The sequence below is a fragment of the Branchiostoma floridae genome, chromosome 4 (genome assembly GCF_000003815.2).
Source record: "Branchiostoma floridae strain S238N-H82 chromosome 4, Bfl_VNyyK, whole genome shotgun sequence".
NCBI classification, from domain to species: Eukaryota; Metazoa; Chordata; class Leptocardii; order Amphioxiformes; family Branchiostomatidae; genus Branchiostoma; species Branchiostoma floridae.
This window is the reverse complement of record NC_049982.1, coordinates 22,186,313-22,211,797: the sequence shown is the minus strand read 5'-3', so window position 1 is coordinate 22,211,797 and position 25,485 is coordinate 22,186,313. Positions and strand designations below refer to the sequence as shown.

The following is a 25,485-nucleotide window of genomic DNA, read 5'->3' as shown; positions in this document are numbered from 1 at the left end:
ACAACCAAACAGTGATTTCTTAAAAATGAATGGTTGATATTTGAGGTGATTGGGTAAAGTGATATTTGAAGACCTTTACTGTCAGGGTAATATCCTGCAAAAAATCTTTGTGCAATATGGACCTCTGATGTTCTTTCACAAAGCGTTGCTTGTTGTCCAATGTTGATCATCAGTTTGGATCATAATCACAGCTGTATTCTACTGCAATTGCAGCTTCATAATGTTGACCCCAATTTTCCTCTTCAGCCAGCTGTGAGCTCGTATTTCCCTGTCACTCCATAAAGGTCCCCACCATGTCACAACCCTAGCTCCATAATTTTCCTGTCATGTTCATGGGTTATCACTCATACTCAGGACCATAGTAAGGTCAGGCATAGTGGTTTGCATTCTTTTTTGGATGGCTGGAAACATGACATGGTTATTTATCATTAGATGAACTAGTAAAAATTCAACTGCTTTGCATAATGTGTTCAGTATTCTTTCAATGCTTGGCATGTTAGCTTAGGACATGAAGCTGTTCCACACACAACACATATTGGTTTGTAGTAGTGGTGATGTTGTCTTTCTTCATCCACAAGCTGTTGGGTTTTCAATCCTGATGTTCAGTGAATGTCAGTAAACTAAAATCATTTTAATATGTCCTTGGTCACATTCTAATATTACTGAAATAGGATATAACATGATCCAGTAGTAGGGAAGGGAACCCCAATGTCAGACAGTAGAAACTTCATCCTTGGGATAGCATTCATGACATTTCCCCTTATATTACTGGTACAAACATGGGTTAGTTCCCAGCGGTTGTCCATTGCAAAATTATGCTTCTTGTCTTGTATTGTCTCACTCAGGTGATAATCAGACAGTCTTGTTTTGAGTGGAACTATCTTTGATGAAGGAAAGATTACACCATAAACATTGATAGGTTTTTAAAAGCATGGACATGCTGTGAGACAAAGTTAGCTGGTAACAAACTTTCTCTGTGCAGGGCATTCTTCAAATGTAAAACCCAGTGGGCACTTCTATTTAGGTCAGACCAGGCCAGTGGGGGACTGGATCTATGGATAACTTTGTTGGACTGCAGAACAGGCTGGAGGGTACAGGTCACATTGTGGTCATATTAAAAGGAGAAGAGGTTGCCCTCACACAACAAATCTACTTGAAAATGAAATCAACATGTCACAAAACAACATCAAAGTGAGCAGTGTTTGCAGCTGGAACGTACTTGACCTTCGTCCAGTTTCTTACTTGTGTTTACCTCTTACCCCTCTTGTTTCTTTTTCTTTTTTAGAAAAAAATAGTTTTGTAGCAAATAGACTTTTATAAGAACAGGTATAATAGTTAACGTGATCCTTGGTCTTTACTCAAAGAGACCAGAAATGGTGTTAAGTTGTCCCACGTTGAGGCTCAAGGACAAGTCATGCTCCAGATGATTTGAACGGATATTTACAGAAGTGTGCCTTAAGTACATATTTGCCCTTCACCTTTCCGCCAGGTGGGCAAGACACACCTGGTTCCTACAGGTGATTTCTGGTGGGGTCATTTATTCTCAATATTGGACACCTCGAAAACCCAAGCAATGCAGAGAGTCATATTGCCTTGTAGAGGATTTGGAATACCATCATAACCCAGATACAGAATCTGATATTCTTCCTAGTTCTCGCAGTGCTCCGTACAATACTGAATGCATCTGACAGAGAAGCGCATTCAAGAAGGACAAAATATCAATGCACCAGTTTCCCTCTCTTAACTGAAAGGGTAGAATATTTGATGATGAATGAAAATTACATGGTAATTGCATGAAAATGGTGAACTTCATAAGAAGGACTTGTTGAAAGAACTTGGACTACAAGTTGACTGCAGCTTTTCAAGGTGAAAATCTCCCTTTAACAAAATAAGTGCTGTTTGCAGACACCTTAACAAGTGTACACATGGATTTTGTCTTGTTTGTCCTGAAAGATAAGGTACTTTGACATGGTCATAAAGAATAAACTTTATACAGCAGGGGTCACGTATGAGGAGGTTGTTTTTTAACATCAGTACAGTCGAGTATTTGTACTTTCACACCTGACACTTATCACAATACTCGCACAGGTGTGTAAAGCTCTGTCCAAGCAGACAGCAAACATGCCAAATTTATCCCCAAACATGTGTGTCCTGTAAATTTGTATAGTTGTGACCATAGGCTCATTTTGGGTTGTATGTTGACCGGGCCTTGTTTGTTTTATTCCGTGGGTAAGTCAGTGGCACAGGTGTGTTGGTGAGGTTGATAGGGCAACACATAGTGAAGGTGTACTTGCTCCATTATAATGATGGGCAAACGTGCAGGAAAACATGTATAAAACACACCTGGGCGTATTTGTTTTATCCCGTACAATAATCACACAGGTGTGAGAACACTCCAACTCTTAAACCTAAGACCACGTCCCTCGCGTGTATGGAAGATGGTTGGTAACAATTGTTTACATTCCCATCCTCATTTTCCTCTCCAGTTTGCTTAGATGATATTCCCATTGACGTCAGTCAGGAGCTCTGGGGGGTATGGGTGTGATGCCATGTGAAAGAAGCTGTTTTGGTTCCCTTTCTACAACAATGTGCAAGTTGAAAGAAATGGCATGCATGCATGGAAAAGAAAGTGTGAAAGTGAATGTCATCAAGATAGCTCTCCCACAGGTCTCAACTTGTCCATTTCCTGCCAGGTGAGGGGGGTCTTACAGGTGTTTCCAGAACTACAAACATTTATACTGTTACATAAATAGTTGTTTGGTCATGACACACAGAGTAAACCGGATGGGATGTGAGTTGGACATAAATACACTTTATGTACAGTTGTTTACCTTTCCAAGCCCATGACTCAGGTGTTTAGACAATACAATATGATATGTTTGTTTCTTTTAAATCCTGTAGCTTGATGTGGCTGTCATGGTAGTTTAGATCCAAAAGAAGTCTATATATAGGTACAGATCAGTCCAACACATTACATCATTAATGACTCAACTGTTGATAACATGATGTCCTGTAAAAGCTGTTTTGCTTCCTCTTGTTTCCTCCTAACTGCAGTCCATGGCTGTGCAGGTCTCCACAAAGGCGCCGTTTGTAAGTGATACAACTGGTCATCCTGCCCCCCCTCCATCAGAGTGGGATGACCCTTTGTGTCCTTGTAAACATTTTTGTCTGTGGCATGTTGCCTTGTTGTCATGTGGCTTGTGTATGTATTTACTCTGAGTCTAACTGCACATGCCTTCCCGTACCAGTTATAGAGCAATGGGTTATTAGCATGGGATTCATCGGTCAATGACTAGCACTAATGTCATGTGGCACTTTTGACAATTGAAGAGATACTTCATTCATATAACACTACCAGACCAGATAGTTAAGAAATCAACTGCTCAGTGCTATAAATGTATTAAGTGCTATAAAAGTTCCCTGCATCATATTGGGTGATCCCTTACCAGTGGTATTGATGCAATCATCACATCTTTCAGCACCTTATATGTACATGGTTGCATTGGATGTAAATATCACCGAAATATTGAGGGCAGATATCTAACACCTCCATATAAGAGCAGCTTTTAAACAAGTCCTGTGACATGTTTTTTTAATTACATGTGTACATTAAAACAGGACCCGGCCAGGATGAAAGATACTTTGGCCAAAATTACTAACTGGAGTGCTTGCTATTATTTTCTCATTTTAGTGCGTTTCCATGCATTACTGCATCAAATTGTCCAACCTGTGTAAAAATAAAGAGCTAATGCATTTGGTTTGTACCATCTGCTTGTGATATAATGTGTCTGACTGCTTGCCTTTATTTCCAGGTGTGGAAGACCACCTGCCCAAGGAGTGCGTGGTTAACGAGATGTGTCCGGAGCTGTGCAGCTGTGCTGGTGGGATTGTAGACTGTAGGGACAAGGGTCTCCTGGGCATCCCCAACGACATCCCTGCCACTGCTACAGAACTGTACGTTTTTATACACATCCTTGCTACTTCTACAGAAATGTTAGCCCTATTCTGCCTTCTAACCCAAACCCTAACCCATCACCGTGATGACGATGATGAAACCATCACCAACTGTCACAGAACTGTAGATTTTTGCAGACATCCCTGCTAGTGCTACAGAACTGCTATCATAATCTCTTCCACCTGTGAACATTACAATGCTACTGGAACTGGTAATGATATCTATCAGTTATATCCTTTACCAGTAACATAGTACATTTTTTGTATTACGGGTTCAGAAGGTATGGATAGCTACTGTGAACATCTATTTATGTGGGCGAAGCCACACATATAGTTTTCTTACAAGTATTTCACCGGAAATCAGAAACAAATGGAAGCCTCCATGTACTCCATGTTTCAAGCTTTTTGATTGGCCTAAAGTCGCACTTTCTCGGTTGTACGTCAGAGGTGAACCTATCAACGCGCAGGACACAATCGGCATCCATTTTGATAATAGCCAATCAAAACTCAGAAAAATGGAAGCTGTTAGCAAATACTCCGCGTTCCCAGCTTTTTGATTGGCCTAAATTCAGACTGTCTCGGGTGTACGTCAGAGCTGGACCTATCAACGCAGAGAACACAAAATGTCATTCGGCATCCAGTTTTATAATAGCAGCTGAGACGCGGCAGTAAATCGGCCATGCATTCGACCAAACAGGCGCTCAAGGAAGAAGTTGCCCGCCACGGAATGAACAAGATTGATAAATTTGCACAGAAAAACATTATCTTCAGAAAATGGGACCTTGGAATCTTGCAAATTAAACAGTGAACGGACGTGTTCAAGCTACGCATTGCATTTGTATACATGTACCTGTTAAAATGCAGGCAAAAACGTTACGGCAAGGTTGCAAGCTTGCCGTAACGTTTTTAGACATTCGGCCATGGCCGAATGGCTAAAGCACCAGCTGCGAATGCGGTTTTTTCGCTAGGTCAACCCTGGTTCGATTCCGGGCGGGAACAACTTTCTTTTAGTTGTCCTTTTTTTTTCTTTTTTGATATTTACAACAATTTTATCTTGCAAACAGAGCATCGTTCAGTTTACACGCCTTTTTATTTATTTTTTAATTGCCCTCAAAAGACGGCGTTTAAACGGTCGGACGGTCCATGTGGGGAGGGGGGCTCGTCAACGCCTCGGACCATACCGGCAGCCAAATACTGTATCGTCGATGTCTGTCGCCTGCGGCGTTAAGTCAAATTTGGAATGGAGGCTACGGTACGGTACCGGACCTGAACCTGATCATGAATTTCAGCTTTATAATCATGTGCTACACAGCACAACCCGTGACGTCAGGTAAAGGCCGAGAATAGGGGTGAACCGAGAATACGGGGCACCTAATGGCAATTACTATTGTGTGTAAGATAGTTTGACTTAAACTTCAAAAAAGGCCACGGGAAAAACTTGCTGCATTTTCGCGAAAATGTTGTCATTCTAGTTGTTTCTTTTCTTGCGATTTTTCCTTTCTTTTCCCTTCGCCCACATCCTGCATTTTTTCAAAAATGTTGCCTTTCTAGTGTGAACCTGTCAGATGAGCCATGTGTTTAAGACTAACTCGTATGTCTGTTGTTGCCCTTGCTTACAGGAGACTGGAACAGAACCAGATCAGAAGCATCCCCAGCAAGGCTTTTGCACAGTACAAGAAGCTCAGGAGAATGTAAGAATAGATACGTCACTCCGTCTCTTACTGGCATGTGTTGATGTTTTTCCTTGCAACCATTTGATATGAGCATGTTCAGTAATGTTTTTGCCTGTTTTCACTTTTGCCAATGGAAGAGTTTTGTAAACTGACTGTTTATTTTGTTGGAGTTGTTGGTATGTTGAATGCATGCTTGATCACAGCTGATCTGCTCACTTTGTTTTCTTTTGTGTGCCTTTTACTTCTGCCTGCTTCATTCAACTTGTACTGAAGTGTAGTCACTGAAATGTTGTATTACCTGCAAATTATTCTCTAATCTTGACACTTGAGAATGCTGTGGAACAGCACTGCATGAACATTGTTCTCAAGACAATTTCTCTGTTGAACTTGTCTTAGACTTGAGAAAAAGACAATCTTCCAGTGTGTACACTACCTGTGTCTCCGCCCAAGTGTGCTGGGTAACCACAGGAAGTGTACACAGGGGAAGGCATGGGTTTCAATAGCTCCCACCAGAGAACAATGCACCTGCATCCGAACCTTGGTTTAAGTTACACATTCTCTAACTTATTTGTGTAGTGCAGTCAAAAGTATCAGAATACTTCTTGAAACACAAGTTTTTTTTAATACAAAGTAACTCTTTCGATAATGTTTGAACAGCTATTCTTGTAACTCTGGAAATTATGTAATACATATCATTGTGCTTTGTGCATGGCATTGTTGATGTTTTATAAACGATTTGGAAAGAAATGTGCAAAAGGTCACTGATGAGGACATGCTATGTGTCGTTCACTGTACACTTTAATATCAAAGTACCAACTACATTTTTGTAAACTGTGTGCACAGCACATTCATGACACTTGCTTGACAAATGTCCAAATCATATCAAACTTTTTGCTACTTTTCTTATGCAGATTGTCCAGCCAGTAAGAGTTTGCCACAACTCTATGTATTCATGACTTGTACATGTACATACTTGTGCTATGATCTACCTCCGATTCTGACTGTTATTCCACTGTGCATTCCCTGTCTTCCTCTTGCCCTTTCCAGAGATTTGAGCAACAATCAGATCTCTGACATTGCTCCTGATGCTTTCGAAGGTCTCGACACTCTTAATTCCTTGTAAGTAAATATTTTCATGTATTGCATTCCTGACTGCATGATACACGAAGTGTTGTTAATGAATGCCATTGTTTTTTCCCCACCCGTTTATTTCCTGTAGAGACCTAAGCAACAATGAGATTTCAGACATCCACGAGGATGCATTTTATGGGTTGGGATATCTCAACTCGTTGTAAGTAGTGCTTGGGCATTTTGCTCTTTTCTGAGCTGCAGACTTTTCTGGGTAAAATGCTCATAGTACTATATATATAACATTGTCTGGTGACAGATGCATTGGGGGCAGGTACTTGGATATGAACTTGAGTGAGTGCTTGGTCACATACGTTGTACAACAGCGAACTAAGGACATTCTTGGGATAACTGCTCAGCTGTCATCTTACGGTAATGGTTTCTTAGATCCTTGTCGGCGCTTGGTTTTGTCTCAGCCTGCTTGAAAATTCTACGACGTCAAAATCGTATGACGAATGTGACCACACGAAACATAACTTGCGCCGGTTAAGACGAGATCTGTACCCCGAGGTACATGGTTCCTTCCTGCCCTGCCAATGCTCCTGGCGCCAGACTCTGTAAATCCTCTCAAACTCTTTTTCCTATCCTTTGCACAGATGGCTGTAAAGATAGTTGCACTTTGGTGGTTTGTAACTTTAAAGGGACATCTCAGCATTGTAAAGATGCTTTTAGACAATATTTTCACTATAGACCTACAATATCTGGAATATTCTCTGCCTTTTTTCTGGAGTATTTTACTTAAGTGAAGATTGCACATTTTCCTCTACAAGTCTTTATATATTAATAAATTATGTAGTATGCTTCAGATGTAAATGATTTTCATGCTTTTAAGTAGAAATGTGATTTTCCTTCAATTCAGATAATGCAAATGTCCATATACACTGTATGGTACCTCTCATATCTCTAATGTTACAATATCAATGCTCTTCACTCAAAGGGTCTTGTATGGAAACAAGATTTCTACACTGCCTCCCAAAGTGTTCCATGGGCTCTTCTCTCTCCAGTTGCTGTGAGTTGTTTGTTTATTTTGCATGATCAGTAAACCACCTTTAGTCCAGTGTTGTAAAGTATAATTGCTGCATTAATGTTGATATGTTACTCAGGAGCTGATTTAGGCTAAAAGGCTGATGTGTGGTCAAGTTAGTGAATAATACGAATATGTCAACATAGGGAAGACTAGTGAAATGCAATGTAGATTATATCACAGAACATTGCAGCTAGATAAATTCTATTGTACAAAATGGAAGAGTTTTGGTTGGACAGGGCAAAAAGTTACCAACAAAGGTATGTTTGCTACACGCACTGACGACTTCCCTTGTTTTCAGGTTGCTGAATGCGAACAGAATTTCCTGCATACAGACTGATGCTTTCAAGGACCTTCATTCCTTGAACCTGCTGTAAGTTGTGAATCTTTTCCTTTCACACTGTCTTAGGCATGGTAGAAGTAGACAGGGGCAATAATCACATGCGGCGGCTAGGCAGATTCCTCTCTGGAAAAATGTCATTCTTTTCTCAACATCCTCTTCAGTACACTATGTGACGAACACATATTCTACCACTAACCATCCTTAAGTAACTTTCAGCACTCTGTCTTAACCCTGCATGCACCAATACAGTTCTAGTACCCAGGTAGGGTTAAACAGTTTGACCTCGTGCTGGCCTGGGGGGTTCAAATCCTGGATTCTTGCAAGGCGACTTGACAACAATTCTGATCAAGGAATTTCATTGTCAGTCAGCATGGATCACAGCTGCTACATTTGCTGGGAAGGTTTTCCCATTCAGAGCGCTCGCGGGGCCATCTGTACTGTGTACCTCTGGTCCAGGCGACACCAGGCGATGGCTTTTCCCCATGTGTTGCTTTGATAAGTTGTCAGCCATGTTTTAGGTTCAAGTTATCTTATCGGCCCCTGTCTGTCTCCCTCCTACATGTGGAAACAACTGCAGGAAGCCCTGACTTCTCCCTGACAGGCCACAAGGGGGGCTCCTAAATCTGCTCACTTATTGATGCAGTATTTCCTGCTCCAGTCTGAAGTTGTCTTGTAAATGTAGAACAGGGATAGCACTCTCGTCTGCACTCCCCTAATTATACTGTTATTTACAGCTTTAATCACTTTTACAGAACTTAGTGTGTCAGACATTGTTGTGTGCATAATAGGAGTTGAGATACAACAGACCAAGGAACCTCCTTGTACAGACTAAGTAGTCTGAGCACAAGAAATGAGAAAATTCAAAAGAGATGACGTGACATCTTGTGAAACTTTTCTCACATCTTCTCAGATTTGCACTTGAGGAAATACATTAATCGTATTTAAAACTTGTTTTGCAGGTCCCTGTATGACAACAGGATTGAAATGATCAGCAAGGGAACTTTTGATCCACTCAGGAACATCCAGACCCTGTGAGTACTCTCAATCAATATGTCTACTAGATATTCAGATAGGGGCATACCATTTTATAGGTAGGGAGGGAGAGGGATAGTCAAGGCAGTGATGAGTGAGTGAGTGAATGTCAGTGAGTGAGTGAGCAAGCAAGTGAGCAAGCGAGCAAGGTTAAATCCCACATGTTCATTTGAATGTTCCACAGTTTACATTCAATATTATTATAGCTTCTACTTTGCTGGCATTGATTAAGTATGTACACATGCAAGTATTGTATTATGAAAACAGATATACCCACATGAAAGAGGTAGACTAGTTTAGAGACCTGATGGCTGCAGGAATGGTTTAGCCAACACAACAGCCGTCTGCCATCAATCAGGCCTGCAGTGCTCAGGGCTTAAGAGAGTTTGTAAAGCATTCCCAAATAGGGCTCTCACCATGGGATAGGTCAAGTGCAAAGCCAAAATATCAAAACACTGGCAACAGGTCTTCAACAAACAGGGTGGGTCTACACACCAGTTTTAACACACTGTACATTACAGCTAAACAGTCATCAGGACTACTGATATAGCAACCTTGGCGTAATTTTATGCCAACAATCTGCTTTCAATGGTAAAAGGAGAGAGTATTCTGCTCACCAAGCCAAGCTAGAAGTAGTAGAAGAGCTTGCTTTTTATAAGTTGTTTAATGTCATTCATGTGTTCATAGTTATTTGTAATGCTGTTTTCTAACAGCTGTAACCGAGGGGTCTGTGGCAATGGAGACCTGCATTTTCAGTCCTTCTTAACGAAAATTACTGAGATCATGTCACCATTCTATTATATAAGTTCTGTTTTGCGGAGACACATTCCAGTTGGGTGTCTTGGGCACAGCAGACATTGATTCTCTTTGGATTAGAGTCTCAAGTCTCAACAACTTCAGTGGCTGTTACACTCAGTCTTCTGACATTTAGTGATGTGAATTGTAGATGACTTTTAACACTTGTTTCCATACTTTCCGTGTCAAGTGTTTTGAACATCATTGTTGAAAATACTTGCCAAGGTATGGGTATCGTAAACCTAAGTCTTGTGGTTGTTGGGACATGAATCTAACACAGAAGAAGATCACTTTCCTAAGTGGGGTTGACACGTCCTCTCATGCTACAAAATGCTTGGATGAAAATGTCCCCCAGGTAAATTCTTGTTCTGATAGAGTGGACAGAGGTTCCCGGAGTTGTGTGTAACAGGAAGGTATGTCAGGAAGTAAACAGGACAACCAGGAGCGATTTCTGTCCACAAGGAGGACATTTCATGTCTAACCCTCCATCTCAACGGCCTGCAACACTGTTTACTTGATAGAACTCCATTTGCCGCCTAAGGTACAGAACAGGTGATGTTGTCGGCACTAGTTAGACTTTTGTGGTGAGACTGGAAGGAGCTATGCCTGATGAGTGGAGATGCCAGGGGCTTTCTGACCTGAGGTATTTAGAGGCTAAGTACTGTGATGTCCTGGGATTTTACAAGTCTGTCTGTGCTGATTGGAGTGGCTGGTGGTGAAGCACTCTGCACAGAGGTGCACAACTTTGACACCATGGGTCATTTTCGTTTTGTCTCAAGGTAGTCCTAAATCCATATGCAGCCTTCCCCCTCCCCCATGAGACTCGGTAATACCTCAGGTGGTTCTGTACAGGAAGTATTTATCAGTGACTGGACAGGTGATGGCATCATCTGTGCTGCAAGGTCCCACCAGGAGACAGCAGGAATGTTAAGTAGTGCTGAGCACAGACAGATAGAACTGAAAGATGTGTTGTTTTTGCTTTGAAATATTATAGAATATTCCGCTAAAATGGAGAACTTCACTCAGGGGCAGCCAACTTGATAGATTTACCTTCAACTAAGCTGTTTGTGATTCAAGTTCATTGAGTTTTCCTATGATTGGCTTGTTTTTTGGTTTTCCTGTTGTTTGTCCCCTGATGGTTGCTGTGATTGGTTGTGATAGGTTGGACCTGTGCAGCCTGAGGGATGGAGATAACAATGATGAGCTGTACTGTATCAGATTCTTCTGGTTACTTCTTAATCCACTGCTTGAACAGAACTTTGTGCATTTGTACATTTAAACAACAACACTCTTTTTGCAGGTAATCACAAATGTAGGTGTTGGAATTAGAAATGACAAAAAATGACTGACAAACAATTGGGATACTGTCGACACATTCTTTAGTTATCCGCACCCAAACTATGTGATAGGCATTGATATACATTTGTAGATGGTAGAAGTCACTGAGTAGGAAGATAGCATATGGTTCAGCTTAGCTACTGGTGGCACATGGAGTTTGTTGTAATAATGGTCATGTACTATTGGCGAAGTCCTGGAATTGTGCTAACATTTTGGTTATTTAGTCTGCAGTTTCTGCCTAAGTCTGGATAAACCCAGTTTTGTACTTTCACAGCTGTAGATCATACACCAGCATATACATACAAACTGAAACATCACACACACTGAAACATCAGCTTCTGTCAAGTTAACAGGCTATCAAAAAGGTACCTCAAAAATGTACCTCCTGTCTTTTGTGCAATGCCAGTGGATATTACTCTGAATAGAATAGTCAGCAAAGACTTTGTTTCATCCTGTGTACAGTGGCATTACCTGTATGTGCAGACTGCCTTCACTACTTAAGGTGAACACATAGGAGTATATCATGTACCTGAACAGTTAGTTAGTTAGTTAGTGACAGACTCTTCTGAAGTCTTCAGACTCGCCTTTGTAGGATATCCGTTAGAGGAGCTTTCACACTGGACAGTCACTGAATAATTACCAAATCCAAATTACAATCATTCAATGTTTCTTGTGTTCTACCTGTCTGAACTGACTCCACCCAGGTGAGGTTTAATAGAACCTAGTTGTTTACAGGCCATTTTGGCTATAATGAGCCCATGGGACCCGGTGAGGCACGTGTGCTGAGATCAGTTCCATATGACTGGTAGGAGCTCACCTTTATGCAGTGTACCATGTGGACTGAATCATGCCTGAGGGACACCGTGGGTAGCATATCCTCATTACAGCTGTCCAGACTGAGGATAAGGAGTTATGCACAATACAGTATGAAGTCACCCCTGTTGTCTTTTCATTTTGATGGTGATGACAGATGACTTCCTTTTGGCTGACAGATTTTTCATACAATGAAAACAATATGGAAAGTCTACATTATACCTAAGATAATGTTAAACGTGCATCTAACCCCAAGATCGCCCCACAGACAGGGATGCCTGGGCTTAGATGAGAAGCTCAATTCAAAATCAATACAGATTTGAAGGTCATGACTTTTGTCTGACCTCTATTTTCTCCTCATCCCTTGGCTGTCCTGTTCAATTCTGGTCCAAGGTTGCTGAAAGAACTCAGGAGAGGTGTTTCACGGCCACATTCATTATCGGGACCCCTTGACAAGATTAAGCATAATCCCACAGTAAGTAAGGGATGGACAGGGCGACTCACACCAGCCTTGTCATGTCAAGGGTCACAGAGATTTCTTCCCAGAAGACTTCTTATGAAATATGAAGTCTAGACCACTACAGACAGGAAAATACCCATCAGCCTAGTGTGAAATTTAATTCATTTTTTTCCTTGATGAGTACATAAAGCCATGGCCATCCGACTAGTAGCCTGGAAACCAGACTTTTAGCCACACCTGGCAGAGAATTTGTTCCCAAGGACCTTACATAAGCACACCAGGGATTTGTCATGCAGGTTGAGTTTGCTGGCCTGCCGATAAAATTCTCTGCCAAATTCTCTGCCGGCTCTGGCTAAAAGTCTTGTTTCCAGGGTACTAGTCTAAGGCTATTACAAAGGATTAGCCCTAGTCACTGAACAATATACTATACAAGTGGTTACCAGGCATACATTATAAAGCACAAGGCTTGATATAGATGGAGTTTGAGCTGGTGTGCACATGAGATGCCACCAGACTGACAGGTTCTGCCGGCATGCCTTGATGTGCCATTGGTGGAAATGTTTACCGATTATACAGTGGAGGATGAGACACTGGTGAGCTTCTAATCGGGACAAATCAATTCCTGCCTGACTTTGAAATGATAAAAGGTCAAGGTATTCGCAATCTATTGCTTGATTGTGTTACTTCTTATTTGTGTGAAATATCATTTACCACATCCCAAACTGATTGGAACAGGTTTTCATGTCAGAGGTCGACATAATTTTGCCTGGACGTATCATCTGAGGATGAAACAGATTGCTGTGGAAAATGTCACAGCAAATGAAAGGGACCTGTTGGCCTTGACAGGTCAAGGGATGTGATCCACTGGAAGATACATTTGGATCCTCCTTGTGGAGTAGAGCAGAGTCATCTTCAAGTCGACACAATGTTTTTAGTGTCTAAAACTTAATGATAGTCTTTTTCTCGATCATAAAATCCAAAGTTACCTATCCTTTGTTAGAGCCTGTGTTGACATAACAGAACACCATCTGTTGTAGTGACTGCAACAGTCATTTAAAGTAAGCTGAAGAGCAACAGCTTGGTTAACTACATTCCCCCATCATAACAATATAACAATGGCTGAGTTGTTTGAGTTGCTTTTCTTTCCTTGTGTTTTATGGATGTTGCCAATACTTTGTTTATTTTCCATGAAATACTAAGACCTTTGAAAGTCATGTTTAGTCACGTTAGTATTTCCTGTCAGTCTGCTGATAGTGTGGTCAGGTTGGCTGAGCTATAACATACTTGCTACAGCCGGGCAGGGCAGCTGCAGTCTTAACAAGTCAAATTGGACTTCTTAATACAACCTAGAACATTACAACAGGCATAAACAATGTAACAATGTGTTGACCAAACAACAGGCGTAATGCCACAACAAACTCTGTTTCCTTTTTGATCATCCAGTGCTTTTCCTTAAAATCAAGGAACCAACAAATTAAGCTTGTATGGCCTATGTGGGGCCAAAATTATACATTGTCTTAAAGATTTAATTAGAAATCCACTACTATAGAATAGTGTACCAAAATAGACTATAGTGTAACCTCCATTACAGATAGATTAAATGAGTTAATCCCCTTAAACCCTTATTAATCCCTTAAGCTTAGTGAGATAGATTCAAGGCTCAACCAGGTGTTCATGTATCTGTATCAGGTGGATTTTGACTGATCTAAGCCCTGATCTAAACCCAAAACATTGGTTCCAATGTCTCCAAAGGTAGGTAGAGGTAGATAATCCTAGAGCCTTGTTGAGTTCGGTTGCTGTTAATGATGTCTAGGGCATGTTATCAGTGGATGGAAGAGCCCATCCCTCTCCTTACACCAACCAAAGTAAGGTTTAACACATTGATGGAGTGAAGAAAGAACAGAATGTGCTACCAGGAAGACTCTACACCTTGTGTCCACTAGCAATTCTACATCACAATCTGATATGTCGTGACCAAAGTTTGCTTGAAACCTTGCAAATGATACAAGAAGCACCGAGACACAATGACGTCACTGCACCCACTGAGAGGTAATGTAAGAAAGATGGTTTGATGGATTTGTGGGTTAAGCTTTGATAATTAGAGACTGATTCCCTAGAAGGCTTATGATAGGTGTGCGTTTCAGAGTTGTTATGAAACATGAATGATGAGATACTTTGTTGTGATAACAAGAGGAGCTGAAATCTAGAGCAGTAATGGGAAACTGATGGAGCCATGCGGGCTTAGAGTTACAAGTAGAGTTGACTGAGAGAGAGTACAAAAATAGAGGGGTGATGTACCAGCTTCCAGGCTGTACAAACACTTGTGTAGAAACAATTAACTAAATTATTACCATTACAAAGCTCTTGTAACAGTTTTATAGCATTATAACCCTAAAGCATCACTGCAATACTTATGGTTGACTGAGATTACAAAGTAACATAATACTGTATATGCATTTGTGCATGCCGAATAATCTTAACTTGAAGAGTAAATTACTGAAACAGAACTTGAACACATCTATGATAAAGCTACTGGATAAGCTGTAATGATAGTGAAAAAGTCCAAAGAAATTTGATACACTGTTCCAAGATTTTCTAATCAATGTACAGAATCAAATACCCGGTACAGAAAAGTCATTCTGAAGGTTTGAAATTTTTATTTTCTTAGACAGCAACAAGTTTTCTAGTGTACCATAGTCATGTAATTTGCTAATGATGTAGTGGTTTACAGTAGCCAGGTGTGCAGTGGACAGTCATTTACAGAGGATGTTTACTCATGGATCTTCAGAGCACTTCTGGATCCCGGACAGCTTCAGGTAGCCTTTAAAATTAGAGGTTGGAGGGCTTGATAAACAAGACAGCATCCTGACCCTTCTCACTAGGACTACCCTTAATGATGGCTTGATTGACCGGCTCGTTATGCCTTCCTGGTGATTGCTCAGGTTAATTTGTGAGAGGATGATCCACGTTTGTAAGCATATTTGTTTGAACTGCAGTAAATGTAAGAGGTTTAGTCTGCAGAGTGTTGTACTTTTACAATCAGTGGGAGGCCATGAAAGATAATCTGCTCCTCTCCCCATAACCTTTACATCTTTATAATGACACCACATGACTGCCAACATCACCCCCCCCCCCTCGGCTTGCAGTCTTCAGTTATTTGACGACCTCAGCTTGTGACAGAGGCCGTACAAGTGTTTGCAGGTCCCCCACAGTCAACACACCACAGTTCACACCATGTTTACTCTGGACCCAGCTTTCATCTCTCACCACTTCAAAGGCCTGGACAGAACCGCCGTCCGCTTTATGGTGCCTACATGCTTGTCAGGAGAGGAGGAGGACCTACTCTTGTTTTCTCCAGATGTATGAACAACTGCATCTTGGTGCTACTGTAACATTTTGAGGTCACACACCTAATAGTATGCAACTTTACTAATATTACATACTATGCCATATCAAAAGTAATCCCTTACATATAGCCACAAAAGCTGTCATTCAAACAGTTGTTTTCTCCTAGTGCTTTGGAAAAAGTGTAATAAGTGATGTAAATGAGACTATACTCACGAGAAATTACTTGAAGCAAAATACAATACAGATATAGGCTGTCCTAAGTCCTAACTGAAAACCATGAGTTCATAAGATGAAATTATGGAAAACATAACCGTGTAACTGAAGTGTATGTGAGAAAAATGTACACTTTGTGTAAAATAATTGAATGCCTGCTAGTCAGAAAGCAGACCTGGGAAAAGACATGAGAGTCATGGCACTTGTTTTGTGCGCTGCTTTCTATTCTTTCCCCATCCCTGGTGGTTTGGGACCATAATTGGAACCATAGAAAGGTAGACAATCCTCACACTGGAGGCATACCTGGGAGATTAACAACCTTCTCCTAACAGGAAGTAAAATATTTTCACAAGATGCAAGAGTGTGGGGAAGGTGACTGGGTGAGGAAACTTTGATACAGATGACCAAGTCTCAAGCAAGGAGAAACAACTGTGGGGGCAGGTCTGGCTTCCCTCCAGGGGAACAAGGTGATAAAAGCCTGCAGACTGGGGTTGCCTGGTGATGGGACATGAGCTACACCTTAACCAGTGCAGATGTGGATGGGAAAGGGGAAAATTCCTTAGACCTGCCAGTGTAAATGTGGATGGCAAGAAGAATCTGTAACACCGGAAACAACAATAAATGGACATACCGGTAACATCAACTCTCATAATTCCACTGGATTTTGGATGCCATAGTACTGTCAAATGAGAAAAAATAGATGAATGTAAAGTGATTTTAAGAGATGTAACAATATGCAATGCAGCATCAATAATCCTGAGGTATAGATACTAGATATTTAGGTGTCCAAGACAATCTGGAGAAGGCCTCTATAACAACATTTTTTATAATAGAAGTTTATTGATATTGGCACCTAGCACAATTATGAGAGTTTATGTTTTATTGTAGTATTTTCTCCCCTTCAATTTAGATGAACATTCAGGATCAAAGCAATGTGCACGACAAAAACAGGTGATTCGTCGTCTGTATCTGGAAGACACTAATGCTAAATGTAGAAACCTTTGGTGTCAAAGTTTCACCCCCCTGTCAGTCACAAGTGGAGAGGTGCTGGTGGCAAGTGTGTCTTTGATTACTCCTGATGGCCCCCCATAAGTCAATAAGGAGCTTTTACAGAGGAAAGACATCTGAGTTCAGTGGTCAAGGGCATTGGTAAGGTGAACTGCCAAGATCCATCTGTTAAGACAAGATGTATGGAAGTGTCAGAGGTAGAGACATCTTGAACCTGTTCTGCAGAAAGCACCTTTCATTGATCATGGTAGTCAGATCATTGACTGACTAACTTACTTTGACATACACACATGTGCCATCATATTTGTGGCTATCAAAGGAGTTAGGTTTCTCATCCTAGATACAGATACAAAATCTCATTATGAGAACAGAAGCAGATGATTTAAGAACTGGAACTGGACAATTTACTTTGACTTTCAGCCATGGTCTCATCTTACTTTGTGCCCTGCCTGACATTGGTACATACATGTACATGTCTGCACAGTAATCAAATATGCAGGTTTAACATCAGCACAGGTAGCACTGAAACAGTGTAAAAGTTTGGCTGGGAAATATCATAACAGAGATGACAGCCACTTCCCCTTTCGCATGTGTTCCCCAGACTTAAGTTGGTGTAGAAATGACAAAGTACGTGCCAGCTGTAAATCCAGCACACTCTTCTGTCTGTGGGTTCACCCCTCTTGTTTGGCTTGCCATCTTGTCATTTTCCGTTATAGCTTAAACTCATCACCACAGAGGAAGCCAGACCTCCCGGGATCCCCAAGTCCTCCCCCTTCTCTACATGTCTCGTTTGTCACTTGCATCTGTTTTGTATAATTTTCAGTGAACCTGATGGAGAATTCACACGTGCTGCTCTTTCTTGCTGTCGAAAGTTGTTTCTATTTTAAGTTTTGAAATATTTGAAAAATATCACATCAGTGGTAAATTCAAAATTTCCCAAAATCTGAAGTTAGAATATCATTTAGAAATGATAGCATTTGTAGCAAGTCAAAAGTCCATATTGTTATCATGTATGCTATGAAATGTTTATCAATATAGATGAGATCAACAAGATTTTTGGTTCAACTTTATGCTGTTAGAAAGGCAAGCATGACATGGAAGGGCCACCTGTCATTTACACACAGTACTGCAGTAAGAGATGAAAGATTCAATCATATAATCATATGAAAATAAGGTATATTTGAATCATGGACAGCTATTTGCTCTGCCTTCCAGACACTTTACTCTCCTTTACTTTTGAATTTGCATGCTTGCAGCACACAAGCGTTAAACAGAAATGTGCAAACTGGTGTCAAGTCTGGAGTGCCAATGACAGAATGTGTATAGCAGGAGCTTGTTATTGTTACCATATTTGACAGTAATCAAGATATTTGATCTTGACCTGTAAGTGTTTTTTAGTTGTTAGTCATTACTAATTATTCTGCAGTATTCCTCTCAGTGCTGTTAACTCATCTGGTGTAATGCTTAGATTTTATTATGGAGACATCCTATTGAAGGAAGTCATCTGTTGTATATGGGGTACAGGGTTTGAACAGACATTTAGTCTTGTTTTCAGATAGAGTAATGTTTAACACATGCCAAATTCAGAAATGTCAGGCCTGGAAAAAGTAAACCATATAAATCAATAACATCATTCTCCCATTTCTGCAATTGATTTAACACCAGAAGAAAGGACCCATCACATTTGGTACTACAGCCAGGCTGCCCATTGTCTCATCCCTTTGTCATTTAATTAACAGCAAACAGGGAAGAAATTAACAGCCCTCAGAAGTGTGTGGCCATTTCCTGTGTTTGTTTTTTCCTGCTGGGGTGATTACACGCCCCGCTGGACTTACAAACAAACACTGAGGAGGTGATAATGAGGCTATTGGTGCTCAACAGGCCCTGAAATCTGCTGGCACAATACAGGAGAAGACTCTTGTCAGGGGTTTCACATCCTGGGCATTACAGGGCACTAACAGTTGGCACAACCTTGGCACTCTGCAAGACTGTTTATAGCTAAAGGGATTAGAGTATCTTGGTACTTAGATTCTTCCTCTGTTTCTCTGTCACAGAGTCTGTCTGTGTTTATGTGTCTTATAAGGACTAGGTCTTATCTAGACATTCCCTAAAAGGTTCAAGTGATTTTCATTTCACATGTAACAAGTCAGGTTAGTATGCCCATTGTCCTGGTAGGTGGGCTTTGTGTGGGGTGGATGATGGATGTGTGAATGGGGAAACAAGTCTTGTCTGTAAATGCCACAAGCTGGAGAAATCCCCCCTTGGCAGTCACACAAAGTCCCTCTATCCCCTGCCTTGCAGAGCTTGTTATTGTAGCCTAGTCTAGTTAACCTGAGGGGAAGGTGGGGTCCTGGGAGGTTGTATCAGCTGAGGCTCCTGTGACTAAACATACAGGACTGGGGCATTGACAGAGGACAGCAGGTCTATCTGGGGAGACACATCAACTGTAGAGCTTCCCACCAGGAAAGCAGTTTCACACAACCTAGCCCTCTAGTATCTCTTTGTTCTATTATATATAAACTTAGCATTTCATATCAAATGGTAGTGATAATCCATTTTATATCTGATATAAATGTCATAGAAATTTGTCAAAAATGTGAGGTGATGATTTTGAAGACTGACTTTGAAAAGCTCTATTTCAATCAGAAATACAAATATGACACTACACTCAATGATTCTACAGCCATCATGGTTATGTAGCCCTATCAAAGTTCTTTTCTGTAACATTCTGTTTTTTTTTCCTATAAATTTCTGTTTGAATATTCAAAGGCAAGCACAGTTCAAACTGACTTGTATATATGAGAGGTTAGGTACGAAACCATTTGATCCCTTCTGAAACAGCTCTTACATCAACAGGAGTCATGTTGCTGTAGTTCTGGTGTTCTTCCCAGACAAGTGACTGAAATGTTACCCTGTAGTGACTACAGGAGCACCATGCCCCACGGGCCTACTCTTACCCACCCTGTCTGTCAGCAGAGGCTCATTACATGGCTGTAAAAGTGGAGTGTGGAGATGTAAGGATTACAGGGGGGCTGGGGGGATGAAGGAGTCATCCCCAACAAAAATAAATATTTGTGGCAATGTCAGCTGTCATCTGTGGACGCTTGTAATCCTGCTTCTTCCATCAAACTGTTTGTTATGGTACTGAGGAGTAGTAGACCCTGGGCGTGAGGAAAGATAAGTGGGGGAAGAGGCTGGGGTTTTCAAAGTACTTTTGGTAAAACTGATTCACTTGAACTGAAAGGCTGCAAATATTCAAAAGTGAACATATGAATGACAGGATACATGAAAACTGAATTTGAACTTAACGTATAAATAATCAGATGCTTAACACATGCCATAATCAAACATTGTTGGGTTACAAGCAAGGGTCAAGAGTATATTTGTCCGCATGTGTGCATTGATACTGAGGTTGTATAACCTTGCCCCTCTGAAGGAACTGTTAGGTATAGGTCCTTAGGATCATATCCTAACCTGCTGACATGTGCAATACATAAAACAATAAACATAAAACAGTAATACATGCCTCCATAGCTGGCATTTGAGATTGATTTTTATTGGTGTTTGTGTGGTATGTGCTACTTTTTATGGTATCTTGATCCTAAGTTTTCAGTGATCAAGATCCTGGTTTTCAATGGGATTGAAATCATACTTGTAAACATATTAAATGATATGAAGAACTGAGTCTAAATCATGTTGTTGTGTTTCTGCAGCCATCTTGCCCAGAACCCCTTCATGTGTGACTGTAACCTGCGCTGGCTGGCCCAGTACCTGCAGGACAACCCCATCGAGACCAGCGGCGCGCGCTGTGTCATGCCGCGCCGACTCTCACGCAAACGCATCAGCCAGATCAAGGTGCACAAGTTCCGCTGCAGCATGCGAGAGGGTGAGTCGTGGTCTTTTTTTCACTGAGAAATAGTTGTTAGAAGTTAGGAAATGTCATCCCATTTTCTGCGCACATCCTAGGGAACGCAGAGGTCACAGGTTTGAATCCCAGGGCCTGTCACGGACACTTCTGGAACAAGACGTAATCCCCTACATTACCCTGGGGTGATAGAACCATAAGTACACAGCAGACATTACAGCAGGTGACGTAAACGAGTAATGATTGTGGTTAGACACAAGCCATGCTATCAGCTACTGATGGGCTCCTCCTCTTACACTCACTCTACTTTACATACCTGGTGTATGAAGTCAGATTAGAGGATCACATGATGAGTCATGCACAGGGAGGGATTGGAGGTGTGTGTGTGTGAAGTAACTGGTTAATGCCTGACAGGTACCCATGGATAGCTAAATGCATTGGATACTTTAAAGTAAGAAAAGACAAGTTAGGAGATTATAAAGCATTGGCAAGAGTACAACCTTCAATGTCTTGTTGTGTACATTAATTTCTTGTAAAGATATCAGAGTTGTGATTAGTTACATGGGATCTAGTATTTCAGATTGTTTGAACCATTTCCTTATCATCATCATCGGTCTTCCTCCTTACGAGTGGCAACACGCAAAGCTTATTCTCCAGAAAGTTGTTACACCTGTATTTTCTTTTATTTGTTTTTGATAACTTCTGTTTGATGGGGATATCAGGACAGGATATGGCCCAATGATAACTACAGTTTTCACCCAATGTCTCCAACTTGGACCAATCATAGGTCTCATTGATCCCACAGCCAGAGAGAACGTTGGTGTGAGGAAAGGGTCAGGGCAGTGTAAGGTGGACGATGACTGTCCTGACCGCTGCATCTGCGAGGGAACAGTGGTGGACTGCACCAACCGCAAGCTGGACAGCGTGCCAGATGTCATACCTTCATACGCCACTGAACTGTGAGTCTTTCCGTACAGTTTAGTTTCCATGAGACTGTTTGCTGATGGAAATCTACAGACAGTAGATGGTCGCTTTATCCATTTTTATAGTGACAAATTAAGTTGCAAACAGTACAAGTATTTTACTCATTGGGGCTATTTTGGGCTATTACTGCAGTTTCCAAGTTAAACCTGGTAAATTGTAATCTTCACAAAGAATTCATGTAAGCTACATGCAAGTTACTGCACTTGTATTCTGTGTTAAGTCACAATGTTTCTGTTACCAATAAAATATGATTCTAACACAACTCTTCATCCCAATTCTATATCTCCTATAAACACTGCCCACCCATCTTTCCTCACAGGCTGCTGGGAGAGAATGAGATAGTGAAGGTGCATGCTTCTGGCATCTTCAAGAAACTTCCCAACCTAAGGAAGATGTAAGTAATGGCAGTCTTACACATGTCAAGTCAGATTTAGAACAGATATTGCAACAACGTGCATGTATCCAGTATATATATGTCAAGAATGCATTTTCACCTATATTTTGGGCTGCTATTGTCTATGAAATTAACTGCTCATTCAAGATGATGCAACTTAACAATACATGATTTTCCTGACTTTTGTATAATTTGTTCTTTCAGAGATCTTCGAAACAACAAGATTGTGGAGATTGAGGATGATGCTTTTATTGGTGCTGATGGTGTTACTGAACTGTGAGTTGTCACTTAGTAATGACTAACTCTTCAATTTGTGCAGCAGGCTTCCCTGCAATAAGATTAACTTAAGGTATCATCTGCAAAGTACTAGTATAAAGATGCACTGTGATTGTGTGTGAATATTTTTCTTAAAATAATTCCTACTCCAGTGCATGATTGGTTTTAATCTGTTATGTGTGGGTAAATGTTTAATTGTAAAGATTGCTGGGAGCACTTCATTTAACTACAGTATGTAACATGTATAGTCATACATATCCTGTGTATCAAAAGCATTCATGTATAACAATGTTCTGAATAGTCAAGACATCCATTATAATGTTTACATTTGTACTGTTCCTATAGCTTGTGAGATATGACTTAGCTCTCAGTAACATGTTTCTATTGCTTATTGTCAGAAAAAAGGGTTTTGAAAATTGACTGTATTGACAAGGTTTTCTCTCCTGGAGTTATCATGTAAGCATCTCTTTGTGATCACTGAAAGTTACGAGGCTGAGCAGACAAGTAGAAAATGAAAGAACGTACAACTTTTCGATGATTTGTAACTCATCTTATGACACTGGCTTATGACACATTAGGATGATTTTGACCTTAAAACAGCTCACCAAAGCTTCTGAGCTTGTGTTTTGTGCTACCAAATATAAGCCTTAATGTTTGTGCTAATGTTTGCCAAACTCATCCAAATGTAAGGCGTGCACTGGATCATGACTTCCTCACAGTCAGTTTATCCTACAGTTCTTTTGCCACTGTCTCAATATAAAGCTTAAAACTACATTTTGTATGAATAGAAGAAAAAACATGAGAAGGGATTGATGTATACTACGGCTTTTAATAGGTTTTTAAAGTTTGGGACTGTTTTTGCGATGGAGAAGTTTGTTTTGTAAAAAGAATCCTCAAAATGGACGATCGAAACATCTTACTGCAGGATTTGAAGTCACAGTGGCAAAAGAAGGAGAAATCTGACAAAACGCTTCAATCAGAATTAACAGGAAATGTTTGGGTACCTGTTTTCTCAGCCTCATCTCATTCGTGCCCTCTGTTTTATTGTTCCAAGGCTGCTGACAGATAACAAGCTGGCCGCGGTGAATGGGTCCATGTTTAATGGACTGACTGGCTTGAAATCACTGTAAGCCTGCACTGTGCTCGCACTTTTCCTAGTTTTAGTTTTTTTCCGTAAATTTTTTCCTATTTTTGATTTATCTTAATGTTTGTTGTTACAACATTGGTTTGTCTTGCTGCACTCTCTATACTGAACTAAGTGGAACTATCCCTTTTAATGCCTTGCTTTGTGAAACACCAAAAAGATTTTAATGATCAGTGCTATTGACACTTTAAGTATACTGTACAGTAACAAATTTGCATTGTTTCCTACACAATGAATCTTAAGGACTCTCACCAATATGTCTCAGCACCTTCAAATGCATGAACATAAAGCCAATTTTAATGCACCAAGTTAAAAAAAAGAAAGCACTTCACTTTATTTTGTTTTGCTGAATTGCCAACAAAAACCACCACATGAGTTTGCTTTACTACCACTTGTCCAATAATGACAATTGCTTGCATGTTAAATCACATCATTTTGTCATTCTAAACCATCTAATGGTCTTTAAAATTGTACCACTTTTTCATATTCTTCACGTTCATCCTCTTTTGCAGTTTCACATCTTTGCTGTTAAGCTTTTCTGCTCCTCACTGTTACTGCCACATTCCTAGTCCTACATGTAGGTAGTACATCTAATCTCCCTTCCACACCATACATGTAAGCCCAGCATCCTGTTGGCTGGCCCTATCCATGTCTTAAGACAGGCACCACATCTTCTCCACTGGTTGAAGTTGTGATGTCTGTCTCACAATGTGAAGAGCTACCTTTTCTTAGTCACAGTTGATTACAACTTACATTGAATGTGTAACTGTCAAATGTATTACTCAGTATGTTTCTAACCATTCCACCGGTCTCAGTCCTTTCAACAGCCAGACTTCCTCCTTGTCATGATGTACCAATAAACATGCCCTTAACTTTGAAGTGACCAACATACGTTACATGCACTCAAAGTCACAAAAATATATGAAAAGATTCCATCACTACTGTTGTGGCTGTGCTGAAAAAAAATTCAATTTGGTCACTTGATTGTTAAAGACACTGTTTGTTGGTACTTTATGCTTTAACAGCCATGTTTCCCTTTGTTTGTCACCCGTGCTTACATCATACATGTACCTGATTATTGCTAGAGCAGTAGTTGTGCACTGTCAAAAACATGCCCAGTATTGCTGATTTTTGAATAGCACAACTACTGCTCCAGTGGTAGTCAGGTTAGAACAAGTTTGTCCTTCAGATCTTGGATTTCTCTTCCTGTCTCATCTTGACAAGTTTGAGCTCTTTCATCGAGCTTTTGTGGTTCAATGGGAGAGCTAAAACTTTAAAGGATGATTTCTTGACATGTAGGAGCTTTGTCCAATCCTTCTACATCTGCATGTAACCTATCTTACAGCTCTAGGAGTCTTTCATATTCTGTATTAGATGGTTACATGACAGATAGGCATCTGTAACTTTAATGTGTTCTAAATCTTTGACCCTATAGTTTTACTAATCCCAGTTTTGTTGTGTATAACAATTCTTACTGTCACCTGTAGGGAATCAACTTATTTTGTAGCTTTTTCCCCAGATATTGTAGGATGAGACTTCTCACCCCATGTCTCACTAACATATCAATATTTGTTTTAGCTTAGAAGTGCATAATCATCACCCCAAAACAGTCAACATCAACATCGTCTACAAACATATGCAAAGGACTTTTATTAAGTTGTGGTCTCCCACAGCAGTTTAGATGTGTACCTCT

The 25,485-nt window shown here is 40.6% G+C and overlaps 1 protein-coding gene across 1 annotated transcript in view; it reads left to right on the top strand.

The window, feature by feature from the left end:
• The window catches only part of LOC118414987 (slit homolog 2 protein-like), a gene marked incomplete in the record, with an annotated part of 76,847 nt that overhangs the window by 36,846 nt on the left and 14,516 nt on the right, over positions 1-25,485 (top strand). Inside the window, 11 exon segments of the mRNA XM_035819353.1 lie at positions 3,813-3,954; positions 5,574-5,645; positions 6,675-6,746; positions 7,693-7,764; positions 8,081-8,152; positions 9,082-9,153; positions 20,843-21,015; positions 21,800-21,953; positions 22,298-22,372; positions 22,577-22,648; positions 23,703-23,774. Coding sequence (XP_035675246.1) covers positions 3,813-3,954; positions 5,574-5,645; positions 6,675-6,746; positions 7,693-7,764; positions 8,081-8,152; positions 9,082-9,153; positions 20,843-21,015; positions 21,800-21,953; positions 22,298-22,372; positions 22,577-22,648; positions 23,703-23,774 — 1,048 coding nt within the window.